Source organism: Bufo bufo, chromosome 4 (assembly GCF_905171765.1).
Source record: "Bufo bufo chromosome 4, aBufBuf1.1, whole genome shotgun sequence".
Classification (NCBI taxonomy): Eukaryota; Metazoa; Chordata; class Amphibia; order Anura; family Bufonidae; genus Bufo; species Bufo bufo.
The window spans coordinates 504,144,802-504,161,830 of record NC_053392.1 but is presented as its reverse complement, the minus strand read 5'-3'; the positions used below and the strand labels follow the sequence as shown (position 1 = coordinate 504,161,830).

General features: G+C 50.1%; 1 protein-coding gene across 3 annotated transcripts in view; it reads right to left on the bottom strand.

Annotated features, from left to right (window-relative positions):
• Positions 1–17,029, bottom strand: part of ABHD12 (abhydrolase domain containing 12, lysophospholipase) — a 112,515-nt gene that overhangs the window by 7,472 nt on the left and 88,014 nt on the right. For all 3 annotated transcript variants that reach the window (XM_040429648.1, XM_040429647.1, XM_040429646.1), the window contains exons 7-11: positions 11,645–11,774; positions 9,398–9,435; positions 1,514–1,593; positions 1,192–1,274; positions 325–403 (exon numbers count right to left, since the gene is read on the bottom strand). In XM_040429648.1, coding sequence (XP_040285582.1) covers positions 325–403; positions 1,192–1,274; positions 1,514–1,593; positions 9,398–9,435; positions 11,645–11,774 — 410 coding nt within the window. The remainder of the gene's footprint in view (positions 1–324; positions 404–1,191; positions 1,275–1,513; positions 1,594–9,397; positions 9,436–11,644; positions 11,775–17,029) is intronic.

Sequence of the window (17,029 nt, the reverse complement as noted above, 5' to 3'; positions counted from 1 at the left end):
GTGGAGCCAGGTAAGTACATTCAGTGTGAGGGGCATTTGTTAGTCTCGGATAACCCCTAATATATATATATATATATATATATATATATATATATATATTAACATCAGAATGCATATCTAGCGCTAAAGACCGAGCCACAAATTCAGTGTGTTCCCGTGTTGAGATCTCTATGTTGATGGGGCTCTGCCAAGCAATACACAAACTCTTCACCGCTCTACACCCTGTGACCCCTCAGTTCGCAGCATATTTTAGTAATATTTTTTCTGGCATCAGGGATTTTCAATTCTAGATGAGGTATAAAACAGATTAAATCAATACCGTACCTTTCTGCCTAGATGGAACGGGATCACAGGGTCATCTTCCGCATGTAGAATGAGCAACGGGCACGAGATATACTTTACACTAGAGCAGGAAACAAGACATAGGTTTCAGTCCCCTTCTTCAGAACGGTTGTCATGTATAAAATAAACTATCATCAGACAGAGTGCCCGATTTACATCGCCTGTCAACACAAGTAGTCGGCCACCCAAGAACTGCAATTACACATGTGCATTCTCCGCCTGGATGTGGTGGGATCAGGGTTGGATGACTCCCCTTCAGGAGATAGGTGCGTGTTCCAGACATGGGCCTGCATCTATCTGACATATCCTGCAAATATGCCATGAATACCTAAGATAGGAATACCCATTTTAAGACCTATAATAAGGAGCGCACCCAAATAAATTTTCCCAACACTGTGATATGCCATTACTTTATGATCTGATCATGTTAGACCTCTCACAAACCATCTGACTCAAGGCTCCTTCACCGTTTTCCCATGTAAACTTGAATTAAGCTGTTCCCCCTGCGCAGCCGGTGCTCAGGTCAGCACTGTGCAGGAAGGAACTGTGAAGGGGCCACAGCACTGAATCATCATTGCCCCCCCTCCATTCTCAGGGTTGGTGAGCATCCCATGTCAGACACCAAATGATCACACAGGGAGGGCATATTAGCGATATGCTGTCACTTTATCAGCCTGAAATACCCCTTTAACTCTCCATGTTCAGCTTTAGGAAATGAAAATAAGCCATTAAAAATATTATTTGAATTGCAAGGATACATTCACATACATGCCACAACACAAATTACTGGCAATGGGTCTTTGGGGCGATTCATCTATAGGTTTATTATAATATTAGGGGAAGACTTACTTGTCGTCATTTGCAAACTTTATGCCACTCGCTGTGATGGGATCAAGGAAGAACCAGTCAAAGCCAGGGAAATACCTGTATATCTGGAATAGTAACACAGCAAATATTCATCCCCATAAAACCAAAACCTTACAATGACAGCTGAAGCCAACGTTCTCTACAACCACTGCCCATTAGTGACTGCATAGAAGAGTAATATCGTCAGTAGACTCTGTATATAAAGGAGATCATATAAAATTGAGGCCTTTTACTCTATATGTGAAGTTAGGACAGCCGAAAAATAAAAACAGCATGAAAAGGTCATAGAAGGCTCAGTACCTACCACTGAAAACGGATGACTTTTTGCCTCTTCACGGATGTTCGTAAATGGCGATTCTAATATTAAAGAATCAGGAGGCGTTTCTGGAAATAATATAAGTCAAATGTATGCTATTTATTTCAGTTTCAGCAAATTAATGTTATTACCTGCATCAAAAAGGTTTTAACATTTTCCAATATAGTTTCGGAATCAATTCCTCAAGGATTTCAAGATCTCTGCTTGCTGCCATTCAATAGCATTAGCAACCATCACTGTTTACTTTAGGAAATAAAAATCTGTCCTGTTAATGTGAGCAGGCCTCTCCTGGCATTTCCAGCATGTCCAGATGGATTGAGGAAGTGAAAAGCAGCGGGAATTGGACCAGCATCAGAATGTCAGGGGATTGATGGGGTTAAGTATAGGATGATTTTTTTTTTAACCCTTTAAAAAAAATGGTAAGCAGCACCAGAGTCTCAAAGCCACATATCTGCTCTCACAATAAAGCTTATGGTGAAGTCAGAGAAGATAGCCGCCAGCCTGTTATATGGCTGAAGATGAGATGAGTTTAGAAATGCTCAAACCCACTGGATAATGAAGTACTGGCCCTCTAGATTAGTTATCAATTCAGCCTTAATTTTATGGGATGTGAGAAATAAAATGGAGCACAGCGCATTCTACATTTGAATGAATGTGCCTTAGGCCTCATGCACACGACCGTTGTGTGTTTTGTGGTCTGCAAATTGCGGATCCTGAAAACACGGATGGTGTCCGTTCCGCAATTTGCGGAACGGCATGGACAGCCATTGATATAACTGCCTATTCTTGTCGGCAAAACGGACAACAATAGGACAGGTTATATTTTTTTTGCGGACCACGGAACGAAGCAACGGATACATGCAGACAGCACATTGAGCGCTGTCCGCATCTTTTGCGGCCCCATTGAAGTGAATGGGTCCGCATCAAAGCCGCAAAAACTGCGGCTCGGATGCGGACCAAAACAACGGTCGTGCGCATGAGGCCTAATGTGAACAAACCACGGCACCTGTGGCAAGACTATACAAAACCAAAAAAGGAGACTTTTGTATTACTTACCAGTAAAGTCTCTTTCTCGCTCTTCCTTGGGGGACACAGGAAACCATGGGTATAGCTCTGCTCCCTAGGAGGCGTGACACTAAGTGAAAGCTGTAAGCCCCTCCTCCATCAGCTATACCCTTCAGCCTGGAGAAGAGACTGCCAGTATCGTGTCCAAGTAGTGAAAGATAACCACCAACCGGAAAAAAGAACTGTCGAGCCCCAACGGGGGCAACCAAGCCGGAACCACAACTGTAACCCAAATGAAGGGCGGGTGCTGTGTCCCCCAAGGAAGAGCGAGAAAGAGACTTTACTGGTAAGTAATACAAAAGTCTCCTTTTCTCGCCCATATTCCTTGGGGGACACAGGAAACCATGGGACGTTCCAGAGCAGTCCCAGAAGGGAGGGACCAGAACAAACTAGACCAACACCAGAGGCATCAATCAACTGCCGCCTGCAACACCAGACGGCCTAAAGCAGCGTCAGCCGACGCATGAGTATGCACCCTGTAGAACTTGGTGAAGGTGTGCAAGGAGGACCAAGTGGCCGCCTTGCAAATCTGCTCCGTAGAAGCCCGATTCCTCTGAGCCCAGGAAGCCCCGACCGCTCTAGTGGAGTGAGCGGTAACACCGAGGGGCGGAACCTTGCCCTTGGCGAGATAAGCCTCAGTAACAGCCATCTTGACAAAACGGGCGATAGCAACTTTGGATGCCGCCATCCCTCTGCGCGACCCCTCCGGAACCACAAAGAGCGAGTCAGTACGCCTGAAAGAGCTGGTTACCTCCAGGTAAACCTTGAGCGCCCTGACAACGTCCAGGCGATGAAGCTTCCTCTCCCGCGGGTGGGAAGGGGAAGGACACAAAGAGGGGAGAACGATGTCCTCGTTCAGATGAAAGGCGGAGACCACCTTAGGAAGGAAGGAAGGGACCGGACGAAGAACTACCTTGTCCTGGTGGAACACTAGGAAAGGTTCCAGATAGGAGAGTGCAGCCAATTCGGACACCCTCCGAAGAGAGGTGACGGCTACAAGGAAAATAACCTTGCAGGACAGAAGTCGCAAGGAAACCGTCCGCAGAGGCTCGAAAGGAGAAGCCTGGAGCGCTGAGAGAACCAGGTTCAGGTCCCAGGGCGGTACCGGAGGGCGGTACGGGGGAACCGCGTGAGCCACGCCCTGAAGGAAGGTCTTGACAGGACCAAGGGGGGCCAGTGGGCGCTGAAACAAAATTGACAGCGCAGACACCTGACCCTTCAAAGAACTAAGGCCCAGACCTTGGGCAAGTCCGCTCTGCAGGAAGGACAAAACGGTGGGAAGAGAAAAGCGGAGCAGAGGAATCCCCAGATCGGCACAGAACCCCAAATAGGTCCTCCAGGTCCTATAATAGATCCTAGAAGAGGACGGCTTACGGGCGCGGATCATGGTGCGGACGACGTCCGCAGAAAAACCCCTACGTGTCAGGACAGTGGTCTCAACAACCACGCCGTCAAACGTAGGGACCTTAAACGCGGGTGGAAGATTGGTCCCTGAGAGAGAAGATCTTCCCTGGCGGGCAGCGGCCAGGGCGCGTCTGCCAGGAGCAGCATGAGGTCGGCATACCAAGACCGGCGGGGCCAGTCCGGAGCGACCAGAATCACCGAGACGCCTTCCGCCGCGATCTTCCGAAGGACCTTGGGCAGGAGTGGGATGGGAGGGAATATGTATGGACGCGCGAAGCCTCGCCAAGGAAGAACGAGGGCGTCGGCTCCGCAGGCTCCCGGATCCCTGGCCCTGGACAGATAGGCGGGGACCTTGTGATTGAATTTGGAGGCCATGAGGTCCACGTCCGGTATGCCCCAACGAAGGCAAATAACCTCGAACACCTGCGGGTGAAGAGACCACTCGCCGGGGTCGACGGTGGTGCGACTGAGGAAGTCCGCCGCCCAATTGTCCACCCCTGGAATAAAAATTGCAGATAGGGCCGGGACGTGGGCTTCCGCCCAACGGAGAATGCTGGTGACCTCCCGCATTGCTGCAACGCTGCGAGTGCCCCCCTGGTGGTTTATGTACGCCACGGCCGTGGCGTTGTCCGATTGCACACGAACTGGATGACCCTTCAGCAGATGAGTCCAGTGTCGCAGAGACAGAAGGGCCGCTCTCAGCTCCAGGACATTGATCGAGAGTTTGGACTCCGATGGAGACCAAATGCCCTGGACGGATCGGGGAGGAAACACGCCTCCCCAGCCCAAGAGACTGGCATCGGTTGTAACCACCAACCAGTTGAGCGGCAGAAAGGACCTGCCCAGAAGAGGGGACTGCAACCACCAGCGGAGAGATGACCGCACCGGAGGCGATAGATGGAAGGGATGATCCAGAGACTCCGGCGATTTGTCCCAAGAGGAGAGGATCGCCCGTTGGAGAGGGCGGGAGTGAAACTGCGCAAATGGGATCGCCTCGAAGCAGGCAACCATCTGCCCCAAGACCCGCATGCAGAAGCGGAAGGACGGTCGACGGTGGAGAAGGAGACCCCGAATCGCCCGACGGAGGGTCAGTCGTTTTTCCGAGGGAAGACGTACCTCCGCCGCTTCCGTGTCTAAAAGCATTCCCAGGAAGACCAGTTGTCTGGCGGGAGGAAGGGAGGACTTGGGGAAGTTGATGACCCAACCGAATCTCGCCAGAGTCTCTAGAGTGAGATCCACGCTGGCAACCGCTTGGGAAAGGGACGGAGCCTTGATGAGGATATCGTCCAAGTACGGTAGCAGAAAAACACCCCTGGAACGGAGTAAGGCCAAAACCGGGGCCAGGACCTTGGTGAACACCCGGGGGGCTGTTGCCAGCCCAAAGGGAAGGGCGACAAACTGGAAGTGGAGGTCCCCCACGGCAAATCGGAGGAAGCGATGGTGACACCGGGCTACCGGAACATGGAGGTAGGCATCCTGTATATCGATGGAAGACATGAAATCTCCCTGCTCCAGGGAAGCCACCGCGGAACGGAGGGACTCCATCCGAAACCGTCGAAGGAGGAGAAAACGGTTGAGCTTTTTGAGGTCCAAAATGGGCCGCACCGAACCTCCCTTCTTGGGAACTACAAAGAGGTTCGAATAGAACCCTTGGAACCTTTCCTCTAGAGGAACGGGGGTAATCACCCCCCTGTCCAGTAAGGCTTGAACAGCCGCGGAGAACGCAGCCGCGCTTTTCGGGTCCCGCGGGGGGCGGGAGCGAAAGAACCGATCTGGAGGGAAGGACGCAAATTCGATTTTGTATCCTGAGGACACAATTTCGAGAGCCCAGGCGTCGGAGACGTGAGCCATCCAGATGTCCCTGAAAAGGAGGAGCCGGCCCCCCACCCGGGTGGGTGGGGGCGCGCCTTCAGGCAGAGGACTGCTTTTCTGCGGGTGTGCGGGCAGCCTGCGGCCTGCGCCAGGAGGGCTGCGCCCGAAAAAACGGCTTCCTACGCTTATCCTGGGGAGGGGCCGAAGCGGCAGCTGCGGGGGGAGCCCCAGAGGTCCTGCGGGAGGACCGAAAACGAGACGCACCGGGGCGTCCGCGGGGGGCGCCCCTGGCTTGGGGTTGAGGAAGATGGGTGCTTTTACCACCCGTGGCCTCCGAAATAAGCTCGTCTAGGCGGACCCCGAAAAGGCGGGAACCCGCAAACGGTAGCCCCGCCAAGGAACGTTTGGAGGCAGCGTCCGCTTTCCAAACCTTCAGCCAGAGCTCCCTCTTGACGGAAACCGCCAGGGCGGAGGAGCGTGCAATAAGGGCTCCCGCATCAAGGGAGGCCTCACAAACAAAATTCCCGGCCCGAATAATAAGCTGGGCCAAGGAACGTAGGTCCTGGATGGGGACGTCCGAGTCCAACTCCTGTTCCAGCTGCGCACCCCAAGCAGAGATTGCTTTACCTGCCCAAGCAGAGGCAAAAACCGGTCTGAGAGCAGAACCGGAGGCAGCAAAAATGCCCTTGGAAAGGGTCTCCATGCGACGGTCCTCCGCTGACTGAAGAGAGGACCCGTCGGGAACAGGGATGGCCGTGTTCTTTGACAGACGGGCCACAGGGGGGTCCACCTTGGGTGGGGACGACCAGGTGGCCACGACATCGGCTGGAAAAGGATAGCAAATGTCCAGTTTCTTGGGATTGACAAAACGGGCGTCCGGGCGAGCCCAAGCCTTAGACACCACGGAGGAGAAATCAGAGTGGATTGTAAAGACTTTTGAGGCCTGCCTGGGTCTGATAAAGGAGACGCTAGCTGCGTCAGAGCTAGGGGGGTCATCTTGCACCTTAAAGGTGTCACGAATATCCGAGATGAGTTGACCCATCGCTGAGGCTAGCTTGGACGGCAGGGCCGAGTCCATTTCCAAATCTGAAACCGCCAATTCACCTTCAGAGAGCGAATCCTTTGGAGAGGAGAGGCTCGTCTGAGTGCGCACGCGTGGCGGGGAGAGGGAGGCATCCGAGGAGGAGGCTCGCTCTACTCTAAGACGCTTCTGAGAGTGCCTAGCTCGGGAGGGGTCACTAAGAAGGGGTGAACCCGCTGCAGCGGCAGAAGCGGTGGACCCGGAGGGCGCGACAGTAAGAGTGGCGTCCTGCGGGGTAGGCGGCCTGTCTATTAGGCGGCCCACGACATGAGTGAGGCTTTCCACGGCCTGGGACAGGGATCTAGCCCAGTCAGGCGGGTCAGAGGAAGCAGGGAGCGACACAGCGGGCGACTGAGGCTGCGGTGGAACTCGGCATGCAGGACAGTGCGGATCAGACTGCCCCCGGGGAAAGGGTTCCCTACAAGCAGTACAGGCATGGTACCAAGGCTTGGCGGCTGCAGAAGGGTCTGACATGGTGGAAAAAATGTTGCCTTAAAGTGGGAGACCCCAGGGCAAAAGGAACGGGGATTACACCCAACAACAGTACTGGTGGCACGGAGGGGGTTAACAGTCCTACCAGACCCGGATGATGCAAGCGGCAGCAGCAAGGGGAGCAGACTGAAGGAGGCTGTGGAGGAGAGGCAGCAGGCACGGGGATGAATAGCTTCAGGATCGGACGCAGAGAGGATTCCACGCAGCACTATGCGATGTGGAGCCCGACGAAACCGGAAGTAGCGGAGCGCTGTGAAGCTCCGCCCACCCCTTGCCGCGCTGTAAGAGACGCAGAGCCGCGCGCGCGGCAAAATGATTTTAACCCCCGAGGTGGATGAGTGCCGGCCAGATGAAAATGGCGCCGTTCGCGCCAAGAAAAACGGCCCCCGCCGCGCCTGATGTGGCAGACGGCCTCCTGCCTACAGCCGTCCCCTGAAGGCAGAGTCCGTGCCCTGCCGCTAAATAAAGGATTTTGCCCAGATAAAGTCCCCCCCAAATGATACCCGGTAAGGTTGCCGGTACGAAATGCCCATGGGGGGGGGGGATGTAGCAGCGGTGGGAGGAAGGAAGGGGAGGCTGGAGCAGCCACTCTCACCATACGCTGTCTTCGCCCTCAATCCATCCAGCAGGGTCGCCCCTTCAGCTACTGGCACCGCAGTGGCAGGAAGCCGGGGGAGGGACTTGGCGTGCGGGCGACCCTTGAGCTGGCGGGACGCAGGGGAGCGAGGCTGCCCTGGTCCACCTTGTCTTCTGTGGGGGAGGCGGCAGTGCGGAATTACCGGCACTGGCGCAACTCAACCCCGGGAGAAACAGAGGGGTCTAATGCGCCTCTGTTGTCCCTGTAAGTAGAAAAAAATCGAATTAAAACAACAAAAAACGCAAAAATAAAAATTATAGGAAAACAACCCTGCATAAGCAGGGGGTGTCTTGCCTCCTTGGACACTAAGCAAAAACTGGCAGTCTCTTCTCCAGGCTGAAGGGTATAGCTGATGGAGGAGGGGCTTACAGCTTTCACTTAGTGTCACGCCTCCTAGGGAGCAGAGCTATACCCATGGTTTCCTGTGTCCCCCAAGGAATATGGGCGAGAAATTTAAAGAGGACCTTTCACCTGTATAAACGATGTTAACTGAGTATGCTGCCATATAGAGCGGCGCCCGGGGATCTCACTGCACTTACTATTATCCCCGGGCGCCGCTCCGTTCTCCCGTACCTTTGCTTCTTAAGTTATAGTAGGCGGGTCTTCTCTTGTCCTGTGGGCGTCTCCTTCTCCTAGGCTGCAGCGCTGGCCAATCGCAGCGCACAGCTCACAGCCTGGGAGGTTTCTTTCTCCCAGGCTGTGAGCTGTGCGCTGCGATTGGCCAGCGCTGCAGCCTAGTAGAAGGAGACGCCCACAGGACAAGAGAAGACCCGCCTACTATAACTTAAGAAGCAAAGGTACCGGAGCGTATAACGGGAGAACGGAGCGGCGCCCGGGGATAATAGTAAGTGCAGTGAGATCCCCGGGCGCCGCTCTATATGGCAGCACACTCAGTTAACATCGTTTATACAGGTGAAAGGTCCTCTTTAAGGAGAGACAGGTCGGCATGGCTCTGCACCATCTTTATGGAATATAATGCTCTCTAATGGAAACAGTTGGATAAATAACTGGCGGTGCTTTACAGTATCAAAATCCAATAACGTCCAATGTTCAGAAGAAAATTGTGGCACTCACCATAAAATGAAGGTATTTATTCAAGAAAGCACAAAATCACAGCACAGATGTGGAAAGAAAGCGATGGCTATTTTTCGTGAATCCACATTTCTTCGAGGCCTCGGGGAAGCGTGTAATCACAAAAAAAATGTCCGTCTCCTTTCCAGGACTCTCGACTGTGCTGTGATTTTATACATTCTTGAATAAAGGACATAAATTTTATGGCGAGTGCCACAATTTCCTTCTCAGCATAAAACTAACAAAACTAAAAAAGTGAACAAAAAAGTGGATTCCATTTGCTCAGTAATGTAGTTCCGCCATCACATACCTCTTTCGCACAGCCTTCTCACTAAATTTGTAGCAACCCTGAAATCAGAAAATAGTCAGTGAGCGCTTATTTGGATTCGGGCTGAGAGCGCTAAAACATTCACAATTTACATTACTTTGCAGATTCCTATACACTTCATTAAACATGTATGCTGCCTTTCAGGATACAGCAGCGGGACTAATGTCTACACTATATAGCACTATATAGCACACTTTATCCACGGACACAACTTCAATATGTGGCTCCTATTGTAACCAGGAGGAATTTCTCACGACTCTATACTAAAAAGTGTTTGCTAAATTTTGTGTATGATCCAAAATCATACACCTCTCTAAGTTTGAAACCCCATTTGCGGGACAGTTTCAAGTGCCACCCTAATCTCCCCAAAAGAGCCCCCTTTGAAGCCTGTTTCGTGAGACATTCAGCAAAATACAAGCAAAATACAGGTGTGACAGTAAAAAATACTGCACATGTAAAAATCTGTTTTATCATTTTAAGCCCCTAAAGGGGTTGTCCAATTTCAGGAGGACAACCTCCGGGATCCACCTGACATAAAGAACTGATAAGTAATTACCCAACAGATTTTGTGCCAATGCTTCGGTTTTCCAGCCGAGCTCTCTTTAGGCTACTTTCACACTTGCGTTGTTTTTATCCAGTATTGAGATCCGGCAGTTTAGTCCTTATACATTCTGAATGGAAAGAGATCGGTTCAGGATGTCTTCTGTTCCGGCATCATTCCATTTTGTGACCGGAGACAAAACTGCTGCAAGCTGCAGTTTTGTGTCCGGTCATAAAAAACGAATCCGGCACTGAAAACAATGTCAATGGTGACAAATTTGTTTTATATGGAGCCTAAAAAACAGAATCCGTCACCCATTGACTTTCAATGGATTTAGTGACGGATCCATTTTTTTCTGTTTTGATTTCACACAACCACATCCTAATGTGCAAAATCAAAACTGATCCATTTAACTGCTGGATCTTAATACCGGAATTAACAACGCAAGTCTGAAAGTAGCCTAAGGCTACTTTCACACTAGCGTTTTTTGCGGATCCGTCATGGATCTGCAAAAACGCTTCCGTTACAATAATACAACCGCATGCATTATGTCTTATATAGCTAAGACGGATCCGTCTTGAACACCATTGAAAGTCAATGGGGGACGGATCCGTTTTCTATTGTGCCAGATTGTGTCAGAGAAAACTGATCCGTCCCCATTGACTTACATTGTGTGTCAGGACGGATCCGTCTCGCTCCGCATCCCAGGCAGCGTTTTGGTGTCCGCCTCCAGAGCGGAATAATGACTGAATGGAGGCAAACTGATGCATTCTGAGCGGATCCTTTTCCATTCAGAATGCATTAGGGCAAAACTGATCCGTTTTAGACTGCTTGTGAAAGCCCTGAACGGATCGCAGAAACGGAAAGCCAAAACGCTAGTGTGAAAGTAGCCTTAGCCGGCTGCAGCAGTGACATCGCAAAGACAACATGACTGCTGAAGTCACTGGCCTCGTGAGGTGCATGGCTGAAGCCAGTGATTGGCTGCAGCGGTTGTTTGTTGTTGACATGACGTCACTGCTGCAGCTGGATAAAGAAAGCCCAGCCGGTAGATCCAGAGTAGAGGCACAGGATCTGTCATGTAAGTACTTACTGTACTTGTTCTTTGAAAAATACCAGTAAGCATTTCAGGATCTTTCCCCTTTCATATACATTGTATATACTTACAGTGACAAGTGAGAGCATTTTGCTTAAAGAGAACCTGTCATCAACTTTATGCTGACCTCACTGAGAACAGCATAAATTAGTGACAGAAATGCTGATTTCAGCGGTGTGTCACTCATGAGCTAAAAGTAAGTGGTTGCTGAGAACCAGCATCTTAATCATTACAGCCCAGGCCTTGAAAAGAGTCAGATCTACCTGAGAAGAGTCCTGGTTATTCATAATCTCCTGCTCTCGCCCATCTGCTGATGATTGGCAGTTCTCTCCTAGACAGAAAGGGAGAAAACCTGGTAGAAGATTGTCCATCAGCAGCAGGAATTTGTGAATAACCAGGACTCTTCTCAGGTGACCGGGACTCTTTTCCAGGCCCAGTCTGCAATGATTGTGATGTTGGTTCTCGGCAACCACTTTCTTTTAACTTATAAATGACAGACAATCAACTCCCCTGTCACTACTTTATTCTGCCGTTATAGTATGGGCAGCATAAAGTTGATGACGGGTTCTCTTTAAGAGAAATCATTTTGCTTTACCCTGTGCCTAAGGAGTGCCCCCAGATGTACACTGGGTTGTCTCCGCTTCTGGCCTTTATCCAATCAAAAACATGGAGAGCATCATAGGTCATCCCAGTCTCTGACGGAGAGCCAACAGAGTCGCCCCATCCTAAAATGAACGCACAAACAATTCAGAATTACTCACGTGACTCAATGAAAATTGCATTTATCAGGGCTTGGGTGTAAGGGTGGGTTCACATCACGTTTTATGCCTCCGTTTGACGTATATGTTACAAAAAAAAAAAAAAAAAAAAAGATACAAAAACGCAGCACACCACGTTCTTGTAACCTGCACAGTCCAGTAAAAAGTATAAAAACGTATATGTATACTGTATGGCATCAGACTGAGGCATCTGTTTAACGTACAAGTTTTTTGTATACGTTAAACATATGGGAAACAAGTGATGTGAACCCACCCTAAAACATGATCATACATTATATTTAGTTATTTCTTTAATTCAACTGCCCGTGCAAGAATCCTATACTAGATAGCAATAAATAAGACTGGAATACCCTGTCTTACATGTATTTGTTATATACAGGTTATATTTGGAGATTGTACTCTCTCAAGGCAGGGTCCTCCCCCCTTCTGTACCAGTGTAACCACCAAGCTCATGCTCATTGGGATTGTGCTGTTTATATTATATGTATGTATACTCCCTTTTTGATGTAAAGCACCATGGAATGAATGGCACTCAAAAAAATGATAATTCTATAGAGTGCACAGATGTAGCCATTTCTAACAAAACATTTATAACTCGTTGTGGTGTGACACGGCACAGCACTGCGCTCCATACATAAGAGACAGGCGGTGAGCAGAAATGACAGTGAACAGCACGGCACTGCGCTCCATACATAATAGACAGGCGGTGAGCAATAATGACAGTGCACAGCACTGCGCTCCATACATAAGAGACCGGCGGTGAGCAGAAATGACAGTGAACAGCACGGCACTGCGCTCCATACATAATAGACAGGCGGTGAGCAATAATGACAGTGCACAGCACTGCGCTCCATACATAATAGACAGGCGGTGAGCAATAATGACAGTGCACAGCACTGCGCTCCATACATAATAGACAGGCGGAGAGCAGTAATGACAGTGTACAGCACTGCGCTCCATACATAATAGACAGGCGGAGAGCAGAAATGACAGTGAACAACACGGCACTGCGCTCCATACATAATAGACAGGCGGAGAGCAGTAATGACAGTGTACAGCACAGCACTGCGCTCCATACATAATAGACAGGCGGAGAGCAGTAATGACAGTGTACAGCACTGCGCTCCATACATAATATAGACAGGCGGAGAGCAGTAATGACAGTGTACAGCACTGCGCTCCATACATAATAGACAGGCGGAGAGCAGTAATGACAGTGTACAGCACTGCGCTCCATACATAAGAGACAGGCGGTGAGCAGAAATGACAGTGAACAACACGGCACTGCGCTCCATACATAATAGACAGGCGGAGAGCAGTAATGACAGTGTACAGCACAGCACTGCGCTCCATACATAATAGACAGGCGGAGAGCAGTAATGACAGTGTACAGCACTGCGCTCCATACATAATAGACAGGCGGAGAGCAGTAATGACAGTGTACAGCACTGCGCTCCATACATAATAGACAGGCGGAGAGCAGTAATGACAGTGTACAGCACTGCGCTCCATACATAATAGACAGGCGGTGAGCAGAAATGACAGTGAACAGCACGGCACTGCGCTCCATACATAATAGACAGGCGGTGAGCAATAATGACAGTGCACAGCACTGCGCTCCATACATAATAGACAGGCGGAGAGCAGTAATGACAGTGTACAGCACTGCGCTCCATACATAATAGACAGGCGGAGAGCAGTAATGACAGTGTACAGCACTGCGCTCCATACATAATAGACAGGCGGAGAGCAGTAATGACAGTGTACAGCACTGCGCTCCATACATAAGAGACAGGCGGTGAGCAGAAATGACAATGAACAACACGGCACTGCGCTCCATACATAAGGGACAGGCGGTGAGCAGTAATGACAGTGAACAGCACAGCACTGCGCTCCATACATAAGAGACAGGCGGTGAGCAGAAATGACAGTGTACAGCACGGCACTGCACTCCATACATAAGAGACAGGCGGTGAGCAGTAATGACAGTGTACAGCACAGCGCTCCATACATAAGAGACAGGCGGGGAGCAGTAATGACAGTGTACAGCACAGCACTACACTCCATACATAAGGGACAGGCGGTGAGCAGTAATGACCGTGTACAGAAATGCACTGCGCTCCATACATAATAGACAGGCGGTGAGCAGTAATGACAGTGTACAGCACAGCACTGCGCTCCATACATAATAGACAGGCGGTGAGCAGTAATGACAGTGTACAGCAAAGCACTGCGCTCCATACATAATAGACAGGCGGTGAGCAGTAATGACAGTGTACAGCACTGTGCTCCATACATGAGGGACAGGCGGAGAGCAGTAATGACAGTGTACAGCACTGTGCTCCATACATCAGGGACAGGCGGAGAGCAGTAATGACAGTGTACAGCACAGCACTGTGCTCCATACATCAGGGACAGGCGGAGAGCAGTAATGACAGTGTACAGCACAGCACTGTGCTCCATACATCAGGGACAGGCGGAGAGCAGTAATGACAGTGTACAGCACAGCACTCCATACATGAGGGACAGGCGGAGAGCAGTAATGACAGTGTACAGCACAGCACTACACTCCATACATAAGGGACAGGCGGTGAGCAGTAATGACAGTGTACAGCACAGCACTGCGCTCCATACATAAGGGACAGGCGGTGAGCAGTAATGACAGTGTACAGCACAGCACTGCGCTCCATACATGAGGGACAGGCGGAGAGCAGTAATGACAGTGTACAGCACAGCACTACACTCCATACATAAGGGACAGGCGGTGAGCAGTAATGACAGTGTACAGCACAGCACTGCGCTCCATACATAAGGGACAGGCGGTGAGCAGTAATGACAGTGTACAGCACAGCACTGCGCTCCATACATGAGGGACAGGCGGAGAGCAGTAATGACAGTGTACAGCACAGCACTACACTCCATACATAAGGGACAGGCGGAGAGCAGTAATGACAGTGTACAGCACAGCACTGCGCTCCATACATAAGGGACAGGCGGTGAGCAGTAATGACAGTGTACAGCACAGCACTCCATACATGAGGGACAGGCGGAGAGCAGTAATGACAGTGTACAGCACAGCACTACACTCCATACATAAGGGACAGGCGGAGAGCAGTAATGACAGTGTACAGCACAGCACTACACTCCATACATAAGGGACAGGCGGTGAGCAGTAATGACAGTGTACAGCACAGCACTGCGCTCCATACATAAGGGACAGGCGGTGAGCAGTAATGACAGTGTACAGCACGGCACTGCGCTCCATACATAAGGGACAGGCGGTGAGCAGTAATGACAGTGTACAGCACAGCACTCCATACATGAAGGACAGGCGGTGAGCAGTAATGACAGTGTACAGCACAGCACTGTGCTCCATACATAAGGGACAGGCGGTGAGCAGTAATGACAGTGTACAGCACAGCACTGCGCTCCATACATAAGGGACAGGCGGTGAGCAGTAATGACAGTGTACAGCACAGCACTCCATACATGAAGGACAGGCGGTGAGCAGTAATGACAGTGTACAGCACAGCACTGTGCTCCATACATAAGGGACAGGCGGTGAGCAGTAATGACAGTGTACAGCACAGCACTGTGCTCCATACATAAGGGACAGGCGGAGAGCAGTAATGACAGTGTACAGCACAGCACTCCATACATGAAGGACAGGCGGTGAGCAGTAATGACAGTGTACAGCACAGCACTGTGCTCCATACATAAGGGACAGGCGGTGAGCAGTAATGACAGTGTACAGCACAGCACTGCGCTCCATACATAAGGGACAGGCGGTGAGCAGTAATGACAGTGTACAGCACTGCGCTCCATACATAAGGGACAGGCGGTGAGCAGTAATGACAGTGTACAGCACAGCACTCCATACATGAAGGACAGGCGGTGAGCAGTAATGACAGTGTACAGCACTGTGCTCCATACATAAGGGACAGGCGGAGAGCAGTAATCACAGTGTACAGCACAGCACTGTGCTCCATACATCAGGGACAGGCGGTGAGCAGTAATGACAGTGTACGACACTGCTGGATTCATCGCCCCCTTAGTAGGCTCAGGAAGGCTGGTTATTATGATGCTAATGTGCGCCCACATCAGTTCCCTTCTTACAAACAGTGATCTGTGAATGAATGAGCGTTTTCTCAGATTCTCCTACTCTGTACTGCTGTCCTGACATAATCTGGGGAAAAAAAGTTTATGTGATGATATTTCTTCTGTTGCATTTTACTCGTAAATCTGACAACTAGTATGACAACTGTTGGAAGGTAGTGATTCTCCTTGTGGGGATTCAGCTGGTCTGGGAGGGTGAGGGGGTCTTACAAGCAGTGGTCCCTGGGAAGGGTATGCAAATCCAAATAGACGGGAGCAGAGCTAATTTGCTCACTAGTATGATATTTCACCATCCAGAACTGGTGGACATTCTAGAAAGTTCTCATACCAAGGTCAGTGACATTCTAGAGCTGGGAAGACACCGATACTTGTGCAGAAAACCATCACTCTTTCACATGTCCCTGTGGAATAAAGTTAAGGCTACATGACAACATTTGTCGCGCAACTATTTTTCGCTGTAATGTCGCATGACATTATGGATGGATTTTTGTGGGACTGTCGTGTGGCAGTAAGACACCATAGACTAGCATTACAAAATATGTTGCGCGACATGTTGCAGTGCAATTGTACCCTATATGTCGCGCGATAAATGTGACCCTCCCCATGAGACTATTGTTGGCTAAACCTTCCGTTTTTGGCAGGACTGGCCAGTGTATTGAAGCCTCACATGTCACAGTGTTATCTCGGTTATCTTGTGCCAAAACCCACGGAAAAGTCAGTTAACGTTCTCTTGCCATTCTTTACTTAAAGTGTAAACCATCACATTTAGCTTGTAGGCCGCCTGCGGTGTCTGTCAGTGTGTGGAGGAATCGGCTGACAGGTACTGGAGGTGCATGGGCCCCTGAGCTTTGAAGTTACAGGCAGAGGTTGACAAGGTTGTTGTATCATAAAAACCCCTTTTAAAAAATAAAAATAAAAAAGCCGTGGTGGCGATCGGCTGATCACCACCATTCTTTTTCGAGCAGTCACCCCCTAGAACACTGGCATGAGGGCACTGGTAAATCTGCATCTTCTATTATGGAGCTTCTTTATTTTACATTGATTTCCTCTCAATGTGACCTGAGCGATCAGTTTACGGTTAGAAA